General features: G+C 38.4%; 1 protein-coding gene across 6 annotated transcripts in view; it reads left to right on the forward strand.

The window, feature by feature from the left end:
* rptor (regulatory associated protein of MTOR, complex 1) overlaps window positions 1-20,342 on the forward strand; it is a 151,109-nt gene that overhangs the window by 18,148 nt on the left and 112,619 nt on the right. For all 6 annotated transcript variants that reach the window (XM_026359910.1, XM_026359914.1, XM_026359909.1 and 3 more), the window contains exons 3-4: window positions 405-507; window positions 2,591-2,673. In XM_026359910.1, the coding sequence (XP_026215695.1) occupies window positions 405-507; window positions 2,591-2,673 (186 nt within the window). The remainder of the gene's footprint in view (window positions 1-404; window positions 508-2,590; window positions 2,674-20,342) is intronic.

A 20,342-nucleotide genomic window follows, 5' to 3' on the forward strand; every position in this document is an offset into this window, starting at 1 on the left:
CTCTGAATGTCTCAAAATGACTACAATTAACATTTGGAGTGGCAATGTCAAAGTCCAGACCTGAACTAGCTTTTAAGTTTAAGGGTATCATTAGGGTGGTCCAATATTTTTCACAGCATTGTTTTTATCCCTTGATCTACATCTACAGCTTTGCATTCATACAGTGCAGTTTAAGTTTTTAGCAGTGGCATTAGCCAAGCTGTTTGGCATAGTAGTCTATGCCAAACAGCTTGGCCACATATTCAGAGCACATATTCTGTGCTCTGAATATGTTGATCCGATGAGAAAAATGTAGGGTGGAATACCACTCCTTTCTCTTTAACCTACATTGAAGCTTGGGGGCACAGTAAACATTCCCAGGTGCATAAACATGTCTTATTTTTGTTTCCTCTGTTTTCCCCCAGATGAAGACTGTGAGTGTAGCGCTGGTGTTGTGTCTCAATGTGGGAGTGGACCCTCCTGATGTGGTCAAGACCTCCCCTTGTGCCAGACTGGAATGCTGGATAGGTGAGCAAGTCCACACTGACGTGACGTGTGACGTGACGTGACAAAAATATCATTAAATTATCTCAACAAAGAATGAATGTGTTACATTTAAATTCATTACAGACTGTGCCATAATATATGGTCTATGATCTTTCTCTATATACACTGCTCAAAAAATGAAAGGAACACTTTTTAATCAGAATAAAGCATAAAGTCAGTTACACCTCTAGGATATTATTCTGGTCAGTTAAGTAGCAGAGGGGGTTGTTAATCAGTTTCAGCTGCTTTGGTGTTAATTAAATTAACAACAGGTGAATTAAACAGGCAATAATGAGACAACCTCCAAAACAGGAATGGTTTTACAGGTCAGGCCACTGACGAGTTTTGCATTTGGCTAGGTTCAGTGTCACTGGTAGCGTGAGATGATACCTCGATCCTACAGAGGTTCAAGAGGATTCATCGGGCTCAAATAGTGAAAGGGTGATTCAGGGACCATGACACATCTTTTTCACACATGGACCACAGAGTCCAGACCTTAACCCCATTGAGAATATTTGGGATGTGCTGGAGAAGACTTTGTGCAGCGGTCCGACTCTCCATCAATACAAGATCTTGGTGAAAAAATAATGTAACTCTGGACGATAATAATTGTTGTGACATTGCAGAACATTACTGAAATGATGCCGCGGTGAATGCGTACTGTAATCGAAGCTAAAGGCGGTCCAACAAAATATTCATTCATCACACACACACAAGAACTGAGCAGGCCGAAAGTGATGGCAGCAGAGCAGAGAGAGGTGTAGTAGAGTGGATTTATTTTGAGTCTCATGCTAGTGCTTCCTTAAATTTGCATTTAGTAGTTTCAAGTATTGTTATACAATGCAATTCTACCATTGACTTAAATATGACAGCAAATGTTTAATTTTTTCTTTGAAGCATTATGTTTTGCTGTTTGGGTGTTTGTAGTATTTCCCATGGGATCTCAATCCATAAGGCCTCTGTCAACAATGGATGAAACAGAGACACACAGTGTGACACAGAACAAAAACAAAGGAACCATCTCCAATGAATGGGAATCTTAACTTAGTCTTAGCTCTCCTGAGACCTCTTGACTCTTGGGAGTGAGGAAAGCACATTACTGAAGAAACACAGTTTTTAAAGTGTCTGAAACTTTCAAAGTGGCTTGTAATAACACCAATATTGTGCACACTTGGTGTTAAAGAGTGTTCAGTTTCTATAAGGAATAAAATAAGAAGAATAAGCATAAGAAAAGTCCTAAAATGCACCATAGTGTTTAGTTTATTACACGTGCCATGGCTGTATGCCAAATGAAGGGTTTAGGTCTGCTTTTTGCTGGCCATTGGTTAGGCTATGGGTTGATTTTAAACTTTTTAACATGGCACCCAGTTTTCACCGTGACAAAAAATTGTAAAATGATTTTGTAGGTTGATCGCACAGGATTTATGCTAGGCCTTACTGCTGCTGTATGCATTCCTAACATTTTTGAATGACACTACTGTATTGTGGATTTTATTAAAAACATCTTTACATTTAATTTGAGTGGAAAAAAGTAAAAATTGTAGATAATCATCTATATATCTATCTATCTTCCATAAATAAGTAATTATTTTCTGTTTTATACTTACTGAGAATGCCAAGAAAGCTATAGTGAACTGGAACTCATGCGAGCAGAAGCTATCATTTAGCTTATCAAACACATCATTATGTTGTGATAATGCACAGTAAGACCTCATTTGTCATTAGAACAATGGTCTAATACTCTGCATAAAGCATATCAATGTCTCCCGTTGACATGCCAGTGCATTCTTCTCTGCCTGTACACGGCAATGTGACACGTCCCCATAAATCTATATTCTGCTATTTTTCATCCTGTATCTATTTCCTCTGGTGCTGAAACGACAAAGTGTAACTAACTCCTTCTGTAATTGTGGCAATGATACATCTTTTCCTTGAGTAGTAGTTGTGTTGCCTTGTTCTGGAGGTGTGTGGTGACTGATATCACCATGTTTGTGAGCTCCACATTGACTTTACATGGACATTTTGCTAAAACAGTTGTGTGCTATGTTTGTTTCTTTCTTGCCAGATCCTCTTTCGATGAGTCCGCAGAAAGCTCTGGAGACCATCGGGGCCAACTTACAGAAACAGTATGAAAACTGGCAACCCAGGGTAAGTGGATTCACATAATCTAGCCACACACACACACACACGCACACACACACACACTCTCACAGACTCACAGCTCAACAATCAAATTCTTAGGAGTAAAGAAATGATCATAGGCACTTTAAAATTTGACCATGGTCATATATTGTTTCTGATCAATTTCTGGCCTCTGTTAAGCCATTTTTTTTTGCATTTTCAAGGACTTTTTAGAGGCTGTTTTATAGGTTTTGGCTGACTGTGCTACCTATCCAGGGTGTCTTGTTCAAATATGTGAACATATCTAATGTAAGCCACCCCACTAAGTGAGAGAGTAATTGAGCACGTTCAGTGAGTGACCAAGCAGACAACATCTTTATGTGTGAGAACGTGAACAAAGTATTTCTTGTAGTTGTCGTGGTCACTTTGTGGTTCCCAGCTTACTGATCATTTAAATGTTTAACATGTTGAATGGATTTATTTTCGATATGTGATTTTGTGAACTATAAAACACTGTGCCAGTGAAACACCCACTTAGTCTTGACAGCGACTCAGATTTTGTAAACAGATGCATGATGTGTTTCATGTTGTAAACTCAGCTTTGATAGATTTTGTGTGTGTGTGTGTCCCTTGAGCATGTTCACATTCAAGATTTAAGAACTTTATTGTCATTGCAAGATCAATTAAATTGTGTCAGCCTCTAAAGACATATTAGTATCAAATTTTTCGAATATCTTCAAATGTGAAAAATAACAGAAATTACAATAAATGATGACATACATATTGATCCCCTTGGGGAAATTGTACTGTAATGACCTCAAAATGGCTCAAAGTCGTGTATTTTATTGTATCTGCTACTTGCTATGTCAAATGTGCGCCCTGTGGGGGACGATGGGAAGGAAAGTAACGCTTGCACTTGAAATCTGATCTGAGCAGTGGCACTGAGTTGCATTTGCAGATATTGGACTTTGAATTGCATTTTAAACCACCTGCGAATATGTGTTATATCTGGTCAGATAGGCCCGGATTTGACCATGTCCTATTTCTCTGTTGAGAATTTGTAACAGAATGTTGGTCTGGTATTGGATATGTGGGAAACAAAATCAGATTATGGCTGTCTGTCTGAATATGGTCTCAGAGCGACAGGAAAAGGAGGATGGAAGTTTTATTCATTTATTTATTTTGAAAAGGAAAAGCAGAAGGTGAAAAATTGCCAAGCTAGTGATACACAAGGTAGCTTTAGTGCAATATTTGGTTATCCCAGCATCACTTTTTTTTACCGGGAGCTCTGGAAGCCTGCACGATGGCCAGAATACATCTTATCACAAGGAGGGAGAAGGAAAAAATAAAAGGTTGGCTGTTTGATGAGACACAAGTAACATATGAGGTAAGAGGACGTGGAGGAAGAGACGTCTCAAGAGAATGCAGCTACAGGAATGTAGGCTTGAGCTCGGATGACCTGGGAGGTCAGCGGCAAATGGTGGTAGGAGTGGAGGAGGAGGAGTGGGAGGGTGAGAGAACACTGTTCCTTTTTTCCAGCCTGAGGATTCACAGCTCTGGAGCACCACGCCACAGTGCAGTATCGCCAACACACCTTATGTAAACTGTTGACAAAGCAGTCAATTACACCGCAGCTATTTACCTGCTTACATGCTGGAATGTGGAATCTTGTAATTAATTCATATTGGATGGGTTGAATTGATAAATATTAGTCCTAAGAGCAAATTTTAGCTTATCTTGTCGCACATTTGCCGTGTGTTGCCTGCGGTGTTGGTATCTGAAAGCAGTGTTTGTTACTGTTGAGCTGCCCAGAGAGTTCTGCTGTGCCAAACCTGTTGTCACGAATGTATTTCTCTGTTTGCTTCTGCACTCTTACATTAACCCTCGTGGCCAGAAAACGCAGAGAGAGAGGCAAACAAATGTCTTGGCTGCTGCCCACTCACTTTCTCTACCAAACACTACCTCTCACTCTTTTTTAAAAACTCACTCTATCCCTCTCTTGCCTTTCTTCATCATCATTTCCCACTCCACATCAAAGTGATATTATTTTTCAATCTGGGCTCTCTTGTGTCCACTCCTCTCAATGCTTGCCAAACCACTCTTCTTTGCCTGCAGAGTTTAGCTGCTCTGCCTCTTGTGGACCTGAAGCTAAGAGCTCATGTAATGCATGCATTTTATTCAACATTCCCACCACAACACCATAACATCTCTCTTTCCACCTGCCTAGCAGTGTGCAGCCAGGACGCTGATGAAACCCATTCAGCTCAGAGCCTATCAACATGACATGAATTCCTCATACACTGGTTGAGATATTGTTTTGACCCCAAAACAATATATGTTCATAAAACAGCTGATTGGACTCAATTCCCTGTATGTTTGGCTCTAGTACTGATCAAGTAGTTATTGCTTTATTATAAACTATAGTGTCCACATTGTGGTTGTATGCGCCGCTAACGAGTGACTTTATAGTTTACACACATCTGTCCAGACTTGTATTTCAAGCTTATGCATAAGTCCAAGCAGTTTGTCCTTGCAGTTATTTGTGAGATATAGTATTAACTAGAATAGGGACATACAGTACATGAGGTCACAGTGACCTTGGCGTTTAACCACCAAAACCCAATCAGTTCATCTTTTGTTCCAAATTTGAATAAATTGTTATGTGTTAGTGTGACATCACATTCGCAGCAGGAATTGGATAAACAGGTGACTAATCTAAACAGTTCATAATCAACTGGATAGTTGTGGTGAATTTCAAGAAATTCCCTCAATACATTCTTGACATACCAGTTCACAAGGATTTGATTAAGGTGAGGTCACTACGACCTTGACCTTTGGCCATCAAAAACTAATTAGTTCATCAATGATTTCAACTGAAGGAAAAAGTCCTTCAAAGCATTCTTCATATTGCTTTGACAAGAAGTGAAAAGTCAATTACTGGTCAGTGCGACCTATGACATTTTGGCCAAAGGAATTTAATCAGTCCAAGATGACAGATGTCTGGACATTAAGGTTTTTCAATCCCAGGGACCCTGAAAACTAAGGAATGAATGTATGGATTGGAGAATTGTTACACCCCTAATCCTAACTATATTTATATATTTTTATTATATATATATATAATATAATATATATATATATATATATATATATATATATATATATATATATATATATATATATTTTTTTTTTTTTTTTTGTAGTAAAAATAGTAAAACGTTACCACCACAAACCAGAGGGGAGACCGGTTCATTTAAGATCATCTAATAATATATAATAAATGTATAGTCTTTTAGTGTTAACACTGAGGAAGCCTCCAACTATGGATGTTCATCAGTTTCATCAGTTCGTGCGTGCGCGCGCACTGACTTATGTCCTCAGTGTGTGTGGCATGTGGAAACATGCTGGTCAGCAGCCTGGAACCAGAAACATGTGTTAGCTGTGGTGGCCAACATCTCCCAGCCATCACACGTCCACTCAAGTTTACACAGATTTGTGTTTGAGTTGTTTTTTCTTTGTTTTGTTTTGTTTTTTTTTCTTCACTTAAAATTTCTACTTCCTTATTTTATCTGATGCTTCTTCAGTCTCTGTACTATGTACTGTATACTCCTCACCATCATGATCATCTTTGTTTTTGGGCTTCTTCTCTCCGCTGTCTGTGATTTTATGTCATGTCCTGTACTGTTATATTTTACAGCCCAGACTGGATTCAACTGAACACCGCTTTTGTTTCATACAGACATATGAAGAAACTTCCAGTTATTGAGATACCTGACTTAGATTTCAGTTTCTCTGTGAGTTTCTCCATCTCAACATGCCTTCTCTGTTATTCTCTTTTAAGCCTTACTTGTTCTCTTTCATTTTCTCTCTGCGTGTCACCCTCTTTCTCTCTTTCCCTCTTAGTCCTTTGTTATGTTTGGGAGTGTAAGTTGAAATTCTCCCTGCTTGCCTTGCTACATGTTTGGTATTGGGATGAAAAGCTTGTCTTATCAAATGGCCTTTTTCAAAGGCTGCACATCACACTTACTTGCTGAACATGTTGCAGCTGCCAAACATCTTAACAGCACACCTCTGCTCAGTTTAATAGTCATTTTTGCCTCTCTCCCTGTATCTTGAGTGGTTGCAGCCTCTGAGCCCCTGCTCTCCACTCAGGTAACTTTCTCTAGATAATGTATCGGTGAGCTGCAGCACAAACACTGGGCTAATTATAACTTCAAGGTTTGCTCTGGAAACACCAGGGTGCACAGCAAAGGATGGGTACCAGTGAAGGATTTCAGTGTGTAGTCAATAATGATGAAATACACTTTTTGACATGTGGGTAATGCAACATTTTTATTACGGTCATGACACTAAAAGGCCATGGCAACATATTTCAGTATTTTGTCAATAGTGACATGATGAATATGAGTCAGTGACACTGATATTGACAAATGTGTCAACAGTTACAGATGCCAGCAACAGGATTAAGAAGTCAGATCATACTATGTGCTTTTTTGTTCAGTTCAACAAGAGAATGTAAACTTCCCGTCCAAAAAAAGTCACACACTCTGATATTTCCATGCAGTAATTATCCAATGGAAGGCTCTTACCTATTTGCTTTTTTAAATCCAGGTTGTGACTTTTACTTTGGGTGGGCAGTGTATTTGTAGTACAGATGACTAAGTTCAATGAAAAATTTGGCAAACTGAGAGCAGCTGTTCATATAAATGAGTGAGCTGGGCTTAAGCTGGACCTCACTTTCAGTCATCAGGTGGAGTACATGGTTACTTATCTGGCCATATGCTTTTGCTAGTAATCACTCAATCAGTTGTTGCTAGGGACAGGGCCTGTCAATCAATAACTGATTTGACCTTCTTTTTATTTAAAGATTTCGTATGTATTTTAGTAGAAATATGTTCCAGAACTTATTAGAGTTATTGTGAGGAGGTGCTGATGATGCCTAATGTCAAGTCAGACTCACAGAACAGCTCTGGCAGCAGTGCAGTGGAGATATATTCACTTTTAGAAGTGTCTGAGCAAGAATTGTCAATCACATCAGTCAGAAAATATTAATAATTTCTCTTTAATTAGTGAATTTTGGAACTTCTTGTTTATTGTAAACACCTGCACACGGAAGAGCGTAATGAGTGGTGTACATACAGATCTGAATGAAACTTGTAATTCCTGGCTGCTTTGCAGAAGCTGCTTTGCAGATACCAATAAAATCCATACTAGGAACATGGCTTTTTTCAACAGTATGTCACGTGACTTACTTTTTGTGTTAAGGTAAGGTAGGTTTTTAAAAATATATATTGTTTATCTAGTATTTAGGTTCGTAGCAGCCTAGATGTAATGGCTCAGGAAGTTAGGCACATACACTAGTGAGTCGATGGTTTTCAATGAGTTCAGATATATATTTGGAAATAATGGCATGTAATAAAAAATTTTTTAGACAGCAGAGTTTACAACTAAAATGTTGAAATAAAAAATAACTGTAGAAGAAACAGACTAAGCAGAGTGATGATGATTTTGAGTAGCTTTAAGATCCTGTGCCTAAAATAAAAACAAATACAAATAAATTCAATATATTTTCAATCAAATCACATTAATAATATTTCATTGAAAAGACATATTAGGTATTTTCATAGATTTTGAGTGAGCTCCAAATGCAGATGTCCCTACATCTGGAAGTCCAGTTGCCATAACGTCAATTCCAGATGTCTCTACATTAAGCAATAGAGGGCATATTTATCACTGACAACAATATACCTGTTTACAGCAAAGAAAATACATGGGTGTAATTTATATCTTTTATAACATTTTAGTTAGTAGGACACCTTATGAAACAAAGCCATTATCAATTAGGGACTTTAGTTAAATCTGCATGTTTTCTTCTATGGCATATCCATATTACAGAGGGTCTATACAGATGCTTTATTTGACAGTATTTTAGTAGTGTTATTAGACCATTTCCAGCAGCCTTGAATACTAAAGAGAGATATTTTGTAGGCCAAGTGTTTAATGAGGCCAAGGCAGTGCAAGAGTGACAAAAGATAACACATTAATTAGCAGCACCGTGATTTCTCCCTTTGCCAAGGAAGTTAATTTTTTCACTATCTCTGCTGACAGAATTCCCAGCAGTGATGAACCCATGTAACATGAGGCAATCCCCTTCTAGTAGAGTGTATGATGCTGGTGCCACTATTCACAGACAGCAGGCTTCACGCAGTACTGCGTGGATTAGAAGGAGCACTTGTATAGTATCCTGCTGTAATAATTGTAAGATTATAAGAACTGTAACACAGTTCTTTTTTTTGGCTCATACTGTAGAAACGAGAAAAGACTCTTGGAGGAATGCAGTAATTTAACTCAGGTTGCTCTTTTACCTAGTTAGGAGATGTAACCGTTCTCAGTAGGAGAAGAACTGTCAATGCCTGGTTGATGTAGAGATAAATCATTGGAAATATTATGCAAGGGAAAACTGCAACAACTCAAATGATGTGCAGATGAACGTGTGTGGCGAGCAGTAAGAGGATGTGGTTTGGTCACATCTGGTGTGTGAATGTGTGCTGACAAAGCATTTCAGCTCAGTGTAGGAGTGAGCTGCACAAAATGTCACCAAATAAAACCAAAACATACACGGAAAAAGAAGAAAAAACTATCTTCCCTGTTTCATTTCCTGACTTTAGCAGTTATAGAACATTAGCAATTCCTCTAAACATTCAGTAACCAGCACCACTCCACCCACTACACACTACTTCCTTCGAGGACCTCTCACAGCTCCCAAATCAGTTGAAAACCAGTGTCTGCGGGAAGCTGCAGAGTGAATAACATGTTGCGGAAATTGTCTTAATGATCTTCCCTTTCCTGTCGTCATGCACTCAGTCCAACAGGAGCCACAGAGAAAAACCATTATCCCACTGACTTATGGGCACACTGTATCAATACATCCATAAACAATATTCTGATGAGGAAGGCAACAGGTCACAGAGAGAGGAAGCTTATTGATCAGTTGGCTCTCACTGCTGCTAATCACCTCGTAAATATCCCACTAAACGACAGTTTGGAGACCTCATGCCATCTTGTGGTGATTGTTACATGGAGATTAACTTAAGATTATGGTGATGACAAACTGATGCAGAAGTGTTACTGTTTTTACCAAATGTGGTAGCACTTTGTACTGTGTTGGGACCCAAAGTGGCCTCAGGTTTGCGGCAAGTGGATCCATATGAAAGTGAAGCGGTAATGTTTCATTGATCATTGCCCTGATGATGAATTAATCTACCCTTGTTTATAAATGTCATGTGTTTTCATTATCTGTGGGCTTTGTTCAGGTAAAGCTGAGTTTCTCCATCCTCTTTTGCAGAAGAGAAGAAGATAGAGTTCGCTTTGCAGTAACATAAAGCAGCAGGGTCCCATTAACAGCTCCACCTTGCTTTTGAGAAAATCCAGTGTAGTAAAATCTAAATTCTAATGATGTTACTGTTTTATGATTTGTGTCCTAAATTGTGGATATACTTCCATACTTCACTCTAAAACAGGTATGACTGAATTCAGCAAGACATGTAATGAGACCAGCACCAGACACATTATGTTTCCATGTGTGTGCCATGCAGGAACTAGAACACCATGACCAAGTGTTAAAGTTGCCAATGTCATCTTTGCTGAAGTGTGTATTATGTGAGAAATGGATCATGGTCATTTATTTATCTGAATGTTTGAAGATACTAAGAGGATTCTGGAAATAGTTTTTGTTGTATATTGATTTATTGGTTACCTCCAGGTTCTTTCTCTGACTGGGCTTATTAAGTTCCAGAGTCTGCTGTGCTCAAGGACTTATGGCTCATGTGACTATTATTAGTATTACATATTGGCTCTGTGTGTGTATGTGTTAAAGATCTTGTTATGTGTGTGCATTTATTGGTGTGCCACTTCCAAAGCAGGAGAGGACAATGCAGGAGGCCCGGATGTGATTCAGCGGACAGAGATTATAGATACACAGTCCTCTTTTTATTTCTTTTTTTATTTTATAGATGTGTAAAAATGTGTCACTGTGACTGCATGTGTGAGCCAATCCAAGAAGCTTCCAGTTGAGCAGAGTGTGGGCACTGGTGTATTGGTGTGTTCAAGGACAATGGAGCAAATTGGAGGCGGATGCAATCAGCACAGGACTTTCTGAATTTAAACTGTGGGGGAGCACAGCTATGACAAAAACCGCCCATCCCTGAAGACATTTTTCTGTCTTTGCAAGTCATCTGAGTCACTTCACTGTCTGCCTTGCCGGTATTTCTTCAACATACTGACATATTCAGAGCCTATGGTCTACAAATGACTGTTCTTTATTATTAACACAGCTCTACCCAGCCAGCTGTAGCTCTAATATTAAATTCAAAAACTCTTCTGCTCTGTGCGCACTCTGTGAGTTCAAGTGTCTCTCAAAATTGTCCCAGGAGGAATAGCCAATGGATTTTTTCCCCAGTCACACATAGTACATTTGGCACAGCTTTCATGTGAGACTTATTATTAAAAGCAAAAACTGGTATATGCAGATATAATGTAGAATAAATATGGGGATGAGGCAACTTATTTTCAGTCTCTCCTGGAAAGGATGCTGTGTGGCGCTGAGTGGTGCCAGAAATGACTGAACCTGGGGCCTGGACAGAATCTTACCTGGTGTTCTGCAAAATGGATGTGATCAGTCACAAGAATAGACAAATGCAGTCTGCTTAAGATAATAATTAAAAGGAATTAAAAATGTTCATATCTATTTTGAACAATACTTGCAAGGCTAGTGTACCTCGTGAAATCTGCAATAGTTTAATACAAACTGCTGCTTTTTGCAGCAACTGTCCATTACTAGCAGAGCAACTGATAATAGAGATGACCATCCTTACTGAGGTTCCACTGGCTTACAAGTACCTGTGACATAGATAAAAATAATTAAAGACGTTTCCTCTCAGTGAACTGAACACATACAGCATTGAAAGTGGGGTTTTGTTCACAGTTTTCTTTAACAAGATGTGGTAAGGATGTAGCTTAAGCCCTCAACAGTGTGACTGATAAATTAAAAGTAATGAGCTGTTTGTCAGTGAGATTGTAAATGTTGTTTTATTGCTGTAAACAGTTTTGGTTGATAAAGCAAATTGGCAGAAGCCTCGTCCTTCTAACAGTTAAAGGATGTTTCACCACCTAATAATAATAATTATTAATTTTTTTTTTTTCCTGAAAGTGACTTCAGTTAACGAGTGAGTTTTTCCAATTATGCACTCAGCAGATTGTGATATCAGTCTTCATGCCCCCCTTTCATTGGTGCAGAGTAGAAAGCCTTAATGTCACAATATTTGTCACAAGATGTAGCTGCTCAGTCAGCTGCCTCCCAGCATCCTTCACTCCAGATTATCTGCCACTGTCAGTGGGCTCTAGTGCCTCTGCATGCTGGGACCTTCACCTCTCACAATGCACTAAGTAGAAGGACAGCTGTCTGTATAGATCATTAGTGCCCCCCTTTACCCCTTCAGTCTTCAGCTAATAGCTCCCATTCCCTGTTTCTCTCTCACTAATGGCCTGCTCTCCTCTTGCAGTTTCTGTGTGTCTTAAGGCATTGTGGGATATCTGTATCAGTGACCTGACCAGTGTCAGCTTTTTAATGGGCTCATTTTGTCTGCCTACACATAATGCAAAAGTACACTTTTTTCACTGGCAAATGGCCACTGCTTGTTAGGATGATCCAAAGAAGATGTGGAGCAGATTTCATTACCTTTGTTGGAAGGGTAATTAAGACTTTGTGGGAAATGTTGAATTCAGGGTATCTGCATGTGCTTGTGCTGACATTATTTCTGCATATTTCATGTCAACAACACTACACTGAAATAAATGTATATTTTTTTGCTGGTCCTTTTTTATTTTAATATGATATATGTGAATTAAAGTGAAACCTGGTGACTTTTACAGGTGTTCTCCTAATCTGCCTACTTTTGGAAAGAACAATTGCTAATATTTATACTATTGTTGAAGCTATTGTTGACTTCCAACAAATTTAAACGATCCCCTAATTTATTCAAATGAATTTGAACACAACCTTTATACTTTTTGTGTGCTCTCATAATATTTCTATATGTTTCTACTCAGATACTTTGCTGTTGTCATCATTGTTGTTGCAGAAGGAGTTGCTCGCTAGAGCTTTCCTCCATTCATTTATTGACAGGCATAGTGTACTGGCAGGCCAGGAGGGCATGGTAAAGGACTTGACCTTAAAAGAGTGGTAAAGGAGAGAGGCTTTTAAAGGTACTGCCTGCTGGAACACAAAAATAGCTAACTGAATTGGCCGTTTGTGGTTTACGTCATTACATTTTGAATATTTCAACATACTCAAATGCTTTTGGTAAGAAAACAAAGACCTTCATTTCACTGTTAATGAGAATCTGAGGACTTGAATTAGCAATGATCCTCTGATACATTATTTTATTTATTCTTTTGGTGTTGATTAAATGGTTTGTGGTTTTATAATATTAACATTTTACAAAGAAGATGCTCCGAATTTTTTACCTCATTTAGATTCCTTCCTTTGTCAGCTGAATACATTACGTCAAAGTTTTGTTGTAACAAGGAAAGTATATTGTACATGCAGGTTTTTCATTAAGGGTGAAAGAAAGACCATTGCAAATGAACTCCAGTGACAGTGAATAGGCTCTGACTCACTGGACTCCATGAAATACAGCAGTGAAAAGCTTCCTGTCAGTTTTTTGTTCTTTATGTAATGCTGTCATGCATGGCCTTGATTTTCAGCCTGCCCTGCTGTAGCTGATCTAAGCCTGTGCGTCTGCAGTTTATTCATGTTGATGCACAGATTTTTCTTTTCCTGGACAATATCTTTGTTACCTTCCCTATAATGCCTGTTGTCAAGTAAAGAAATGTCACCCTCTTGAAAACATACACACAAGTCTCCAAACTGTACTACAGTTTGTCTGAAGATAAGAGAATTAGGGAAGTTCTTCCACAACCAAAAAGCCCAACTATGCAGAGTGTGACAGCGTTTCTTTCTTCTTTCTTGCTCCTCTGCATCATTAAAAAGAAGGGACAATCCTTGCAGGATTAGAAGGGTTTGAAGACTGCCACAGGCTGTGGACAATTCATCATTATACATCTCCTCTGTACTCCACTACTCCACCCTCCCTTCTTTCCTTTACTCGCTTGATTTTCTTTTAGGCCTTGTTCACACTAAATCTCTCCATCTCTTCTCCTTTCTCTCTTTGCCTATTTTCCCCTTTTCTCTTTGTACCCTCATCTTATTAAATGTCTCATCTTACCTCCATTTTATTCTTGTTGTTGTTCCCTGAGCTTTTTTAGGACAATATAATGCATTAGTCTAAGATTGCATGTGTTTGGATCTCAGTGCATCACATCAAGATTAAACTAAGATTGTAATGAGTGTAACTTGGTTTGCTTGTGAACCACTAAATAAGTTGACACATGGCGTACTTAAACATAAACATTTGTTTTTTTGTTCTTTCTTTAAAACTTTCATTTTTCTCATTTCTTGTCTTAGGCCAAAATAGTTAATCAGGTCATCCCTGCTCAGTGGAAGCCTACAATAACACAAAAGACCTTATTTACCTTATTTTCAAATAAGCAAAATAGTGCACGCTGTTCTCAGTATGCAAAGTGGGGCCTTTATACCCAAGTTAAAAAAAAATAAGAAGGGGAAAATGCAAAAACTGAAATTAAGCACACAAAGTGTGATTGATAAAGCTGGAAAGCGATAGCGGTGGGTAAGAATGCATTTGTTTTTAATTAATATTTAAAATTCAGGTGCAGTCTGCTTGCTCACAGACAGCTGCAGTTATTCTAGCAAGGAGGAGTCACAGCAAAAATAAAAGAATGCATCAAGAACATGTGCTTACCACTCATGTTAATTTATTTGCAATGATGGAAGAAAAAATACTACAGTGTCCTTCTGTCCAGTGATTGTTTTTGAAGCTATAGGCTTTATGAACAATATATTACGATAATGTGTTTAGGCTCATCCACTAGCCCTATCTTAGAACCACAGTTTAAAAGCAACATGAGGTTTTAGAAGGAAAGAACTGTAGACTTTCCCCAGTATCTGCCTAGGTTGTTCAAATGTATCAACACCAAATACATGTGTGAAATTTCACTCACGCCAGACAGCATGGCCCTGCAACCATTTGTTGGATTTGTAATGTATACCTCAACACATGGTACTGGGCTGAGCATATTGGGCTGACTGACTCACATTTACTCCATCTGTCAGTAAAGCAAGCAGAAGACCCCTGAAAATAATCTCTGAGTTGTCACAACACATGTGTAGGCACCTTGAAAGGATAATCATAGAAGCAGTGGGACTGTAAGCACACAAATGAATGGGAACAGAAAAGCTGTAAGGCAATAGAAAAAGGAGTGTAGGAAAAAAAGAAGAGGTACAAAGGGAACGAGATGGTAAAAGAGAACAGAGGAAGCCATTTATCACAGCCAATCCACAAGCACAGCCAGCTTAATGAAGACAGATAGAGGTTCTAGCTGTCAACATGATAAGCTTACCTCTATATTAAGCAGTCCCACCATTAGGAACACACTAGCCGCATGTTATGGAATTGATCTAAAACATTTTGTTACTAGAAGAAGATCCTATTTGGGGTGAAGTTTGACACCAGGTCTCAATTTCTTCTTCCTGTTCTGTCCCAGTGGTGGCATGACCTTGTAACTTCAGACAAGCAGAGACGGTGCTTTTCTTCAGGGGAAAACTGAGGTTTCCAGAAGACCTTCAACGTCAGCTTCTCTCATCTGATCAGACTAATCCTCTCAAATCCTCTCTACAGCTTCCCTGTTCTCCCTGATGACAAGGTCACAGCATTATTGTCAGAGCACTAAAGCAATGATCAGCACTGATCAACTTACTCACCTCACTCAATGCTCAGTCTCTCAATAAAAGTAGTAGCAATGTTCCTAAAAAATAGAATAGAATGTGTCAGTTTTCAGATCAGCACAAAATGAAAGCCAGCAGCCTTGTCACAGTAGGAGAATGTAAGAAAGATTTAGAGTCTTGTTTAAACCAAGTTCTGTGAGCCCGAGTGTCCTTGGTGTTGTGTGATACAATATTGATCCACACGGAGAAATTCTATTTTGGCTTTTTCCCAGCGAGGTCTGAGGTCATGAACTTACATGATCTTAAGTAACCAGGTTACTCAGAGAAACCAGGTTTCTTGGGTAACGGGGGAACAAGTTTTATGCACTAAAGGAACTGAGAATGTGTGTATATGTGTAGTAGATGAATAATCTGATACCTCCTCTACCTTGAGCTGATTTTGGAAGCATGATTCACAGATCACAGAAACTGTATAGAGACAGAGAAGTCTGCTTCTTTCTCCTCCAGTTTAGAAATCTGCTTACTCAAGAAAACTGATGGTAACCTGGTTACTTAAGTGCATGTAAACTCGAAGATTGTTGAGGTACACAGATTCAAGAGCTGATAGGGAATTATCATCTCATTGCCCATAATGGGAACTTCATACATCTAATTTGTCTAGGAGTTTCTAAGGGATATAGTGTAGTGACATTCTCTCTGCAGAGGGGATGCTGGGAAAATAGCACTTTCTTTAGATGTAGATACACATTTTTGAATTACTGTATAGCTGTTCTTATCTTTAGTTACACAGGACAGATGTTGGTTGTACTTGTAAAGTTGTGATGTAGTGGCCTTTCAGTGAAACACTAATGCTTGTCCAGTCTGCGTGTAAACAGACATTCACAGGCTTGCTCATATACTGTTTATTCTACTATTGCTTCATACTTGTGTAAAGTACATTTACACAGGGGTGGGTGATTTGACTAAAAGATCCTATTTTAGTCCTTTTGGTTTGGTTTGATTAATTAGTTCAGTAACCAGCATATGATATAGGCATGTAAGAGCAATAATCGGGAGACTAGTCGGTATATAAACACTTAATAATTCACCAGCCATGTGGTTGTTTAAACTGCGGGCTTCATTCAGTAGCATAATATGTCATTAGATGTTAAAGTGATGGAAACATGCCATTACTTGTTCTTTGTATTAGATATTTGATCTTCAGTGGATATTGGGTTTCTGTTTAATGTTTGCCTGTAAGAATCTTTTGCTAATGTTTTTTTCCTAATGACTATACAAAAGGTACTTTTGTGCCGTCCAGATTATTATTATTTGACATTGGTTTTCTGCTATTTTCAAATGTATTTGATTAAAACATGTAGCGTTCATAATACTTTGAGAGTAGTAACACAATCACTGGACATTGCTGTCTCATGAAATCTTTGTTATCTAATACTGTTTATCCTCTCCAACTCTTTCCTACTCCTTTCTCCTACCAGTTAAGTGCATCACCTCATCCTAGTGAACTATCAGCTTTCTCCTTGGGGATGCTGGAAACATGACGATGATGAGATAATGATGATCTTTTTTATTCCACTTCCTCCTTCTCATTTCCATCTTTTCCTTGTACTTAGCGCTGATCTGTCCCAACCTATTTTATTTTCAGTGCTAAAACTATTTTTTGTGCTGTAGGACCACAATTACAAGCATTAGTACTTCTATCTTTGTAAGGACACTCATTAACATAATGCATTACCTCACCCATCGAAACTAAATAGCTAACACCCTTATCTGATTCTAACCTTAACCCAAAAACCAAGTGGAAACCCCCTAACAGCCCTTTGAAGTTGCGGGGACTAGTCTAAATGTCTGGTACAATGATGGTACAAAAATTCCCATAAAACGTTATAAAGACCTGTATAAACACACTCTCACACTTCCTAGACAACTTGATGATGACTATTTCTTTTGTTCTTTCTTTCTAATATACTCAATTTGAATCTTTTATCTCATAAGATAATGCTGTCACCTTAAGAGGTTTATGTTTGTGTCTTGCTTTAGGCAAAAACCAAACACTTGACCTAAACATAGATGGTGTTAGAACCTTGATAACTTGCACGCCCATTTGGCAAACGACTTACTGACTCTTCTGAGGGATTTTCCCAGGCAAGAACGTGCTAGCACTGTTTGATCTAGGGAGCTCTCCCAGCTTGCAGGCTTTTTAGTTGGCAAGTTAGTTGGTTTTAGGTAGGGTACCAGACTTTTGGTAATTGGTACCAGTACCACTGAAATTCCACAATGTTCTACAATACTCAATTTTGAGAACATGGCAAAATATAGACAGCCTGGCAGAATCTGTCTATTATTAGGCACAGCTCAAAGAAAACCACACTGCACGCATATCTCAAACACAAAATATCTCCATACACCACTTTTGGACTTTTACCTGGATGTTTTTTTTTTTAGTCCCGGTAGTCATGCGGACCTGTTGCTGCACCTGCACCATCCCAAATGTTGTTATTAGCAGTAACATTCTTCCTCTTAGCATTATTTTCTGACTGTACTTGTAAATTGAGCTGAGCTTTTTGGTGAAGAAGGAATTGCATATGACAGCTATTGAGGTGCAATCGCTAACTTCAGTAATCATCACATTGCCACGTATTGGTTCTAGCAACATCCCTACTAATAGTATATTAAATAATCATGTTATTTATAACTGACTACAAACCATGACTCTTTGTTAAGAGCAGTTTGGCAGGAGCAGATTTAAAAAAAAAAAAAAAAAAGTGGATACCACAACAGCGTAAGCTATGAAAGCTTCCTAGTTTATCTAAAAGCTCAGCAATATCATTTTGGTTTGCTTTTGGTTGGTGACAAATTTGTTAGTGTTAGCTGTTTCATTGCATTCAAATAGAAATTGCATTGTTGATTTGTATGCATTTTAAGGCCCATATAGGGATAGGTATTGTAAATTAGCTTAAGCTATACATGGTGTGGTAGATAGCATTTCTTATTGCTATACTTCTCCCTACACAAGTAACACAAGTATACAATAATAAAGTAGATTTAGAAATATTTCTACTTTTAAGCTAATTCCATTGTGTTTTTGAGACTTTAACACATTAGTTCTCAGCTTTTTCTCATTTACCTGGCGTTACATTTATCATGTGCACCAAACACTTGCACCAGTCACAAAGTAAGAATAAGCTGTAGTGTGCTGCCTTAACATTTAATTCTCCATGATATTTAATTTGCATATACACTTTCACATTAGTCACAGCTCGAAAAGCACAAATTCACCCAACACTTAGGTTCTGTTGATATGTTTTTTTAATGTTTTTTTTTGTGTTATTATTTTTTGTGTTACTGTTTGTAGCTTGCTGTCTGTTATGAGGTGAAGGAAAGTTTCCACAATGCAGTGATGTTAGAAATATCAAACAAAGAAACATTAGATCTGAGTGATTTAAAAGGAAAAAAAAAAGCTTTCCACAAGCTTGATAATGTCCATATTAATGAGATTTCTTGTAAATGCAACTTAACCACACAAATACATGTATGGGAAACTGTGCATGTCGTCTCGAGTGATGTCAGGAATTTCCTGAATGCTTTTAAGCTACCTTGTCTTTTCTTTTACTGACATAACACAGAGTTAAATCCAGTAAAGCCAATTTGAGCTTATTGCTCAATGTCATTATGTTGAATGCAATATGAATGGTGTCTCTTGTGCAACCATTACTCCTTTCAATTGAGGGAGATGCTCTCTCACTCATTGTTAACACATCATGGCTACATCCGAAAAGGCTATTACATTTGATTAGGAGGGGGCTACTTTTTATTGAAAAAATTGCTCCCTGAGTTTCCAGGAAATGAAGCAGGGCAAAAATACACTCTAATGTCCATTTCCCAGTGTGGCTAGGCCTGTGGGAAAGAGGAGTAGGAAGATGTGGAGGATGGAGGTGTGTTTAGGCCTGAAGAACATCAACAACACACACAAGCACATAGAAACCCACTGGAGGAAGGTCATTTTCATGCATGTTCAATTGGGTCCTATGCCCTGAGGGTGGGAATCGCAACACACATAGCTAGTTCATTAATCACAGCAATGAGGGCTTACCTGACATCCACATGCTTACATCTCTTTCACATATACACATACACACTCGTACATTACTCACTAAGCAGGCACAAGGGCACCACAAATAGAGGTGTTATTTAACCCCTCACCCCCCACCCCCACTTTGTCACACACACACACACGCACAAAGTAGTTATTATGGTCTTGCTGAGGGCTTTACAGCACATGCCTAATATCACACTTATTGAGCACTCGGCGAAAAGCTTCGTCTTCCCCACTGTAATCAGATTTGTTCAAAGTATTATGTTGCTTTTTTGTGAGTCTACCACAAGGAATGATGCTATTTTAGTGGGAGGAAAATGAGGTGTGAAAAATTAAAGTTATGTAAAAAATGTAACAATAGGAGAAAAAAGTACACTGTTCTGAGAAAGCCTGCATGTTTACATGTGCAGTTTTGTTCAAATGTCCTCTTGTTAGATTTGTGGTTTTGGCAATGCTATTATGACCATATACAGTGGCAAGGAAAAGTTTCAACGTTTTGAAATTTCATGGTTTTATGTGTGCATAAGTCAAGAGTATTAACAAATCAAACCATACTTTAAGATTGGGATGATGTTTTCGTGATTATATGCAGCCAGATCTAGATGTCAGATGTAGTGCTGTGTGTTCTTTCCAAATAGTTCAATCTTAGTTTCGTCAGTCCACACAACATTTTGTCAATACTGCTGGGGAGTGTCAATGTGTGCTTTTGCAAACTTCAGTTGTGCAGCAATGTTCTTT

The sequence above is a fragment of the Anabas testudineus genome, chromosome 1 (assembly GCF_900324465.2).
Source record: "Anabas testudineus chromosome 1, fAnaTes1.2, whole genome shotgun sequence".
NCBI classification, from domain to species: domain Eukaryota; kingdom Metazoa; phylum Chordata; class Actinopteri; order Anabantiformes; family Anabantidae; genus Anabas; species Anabas testudineus.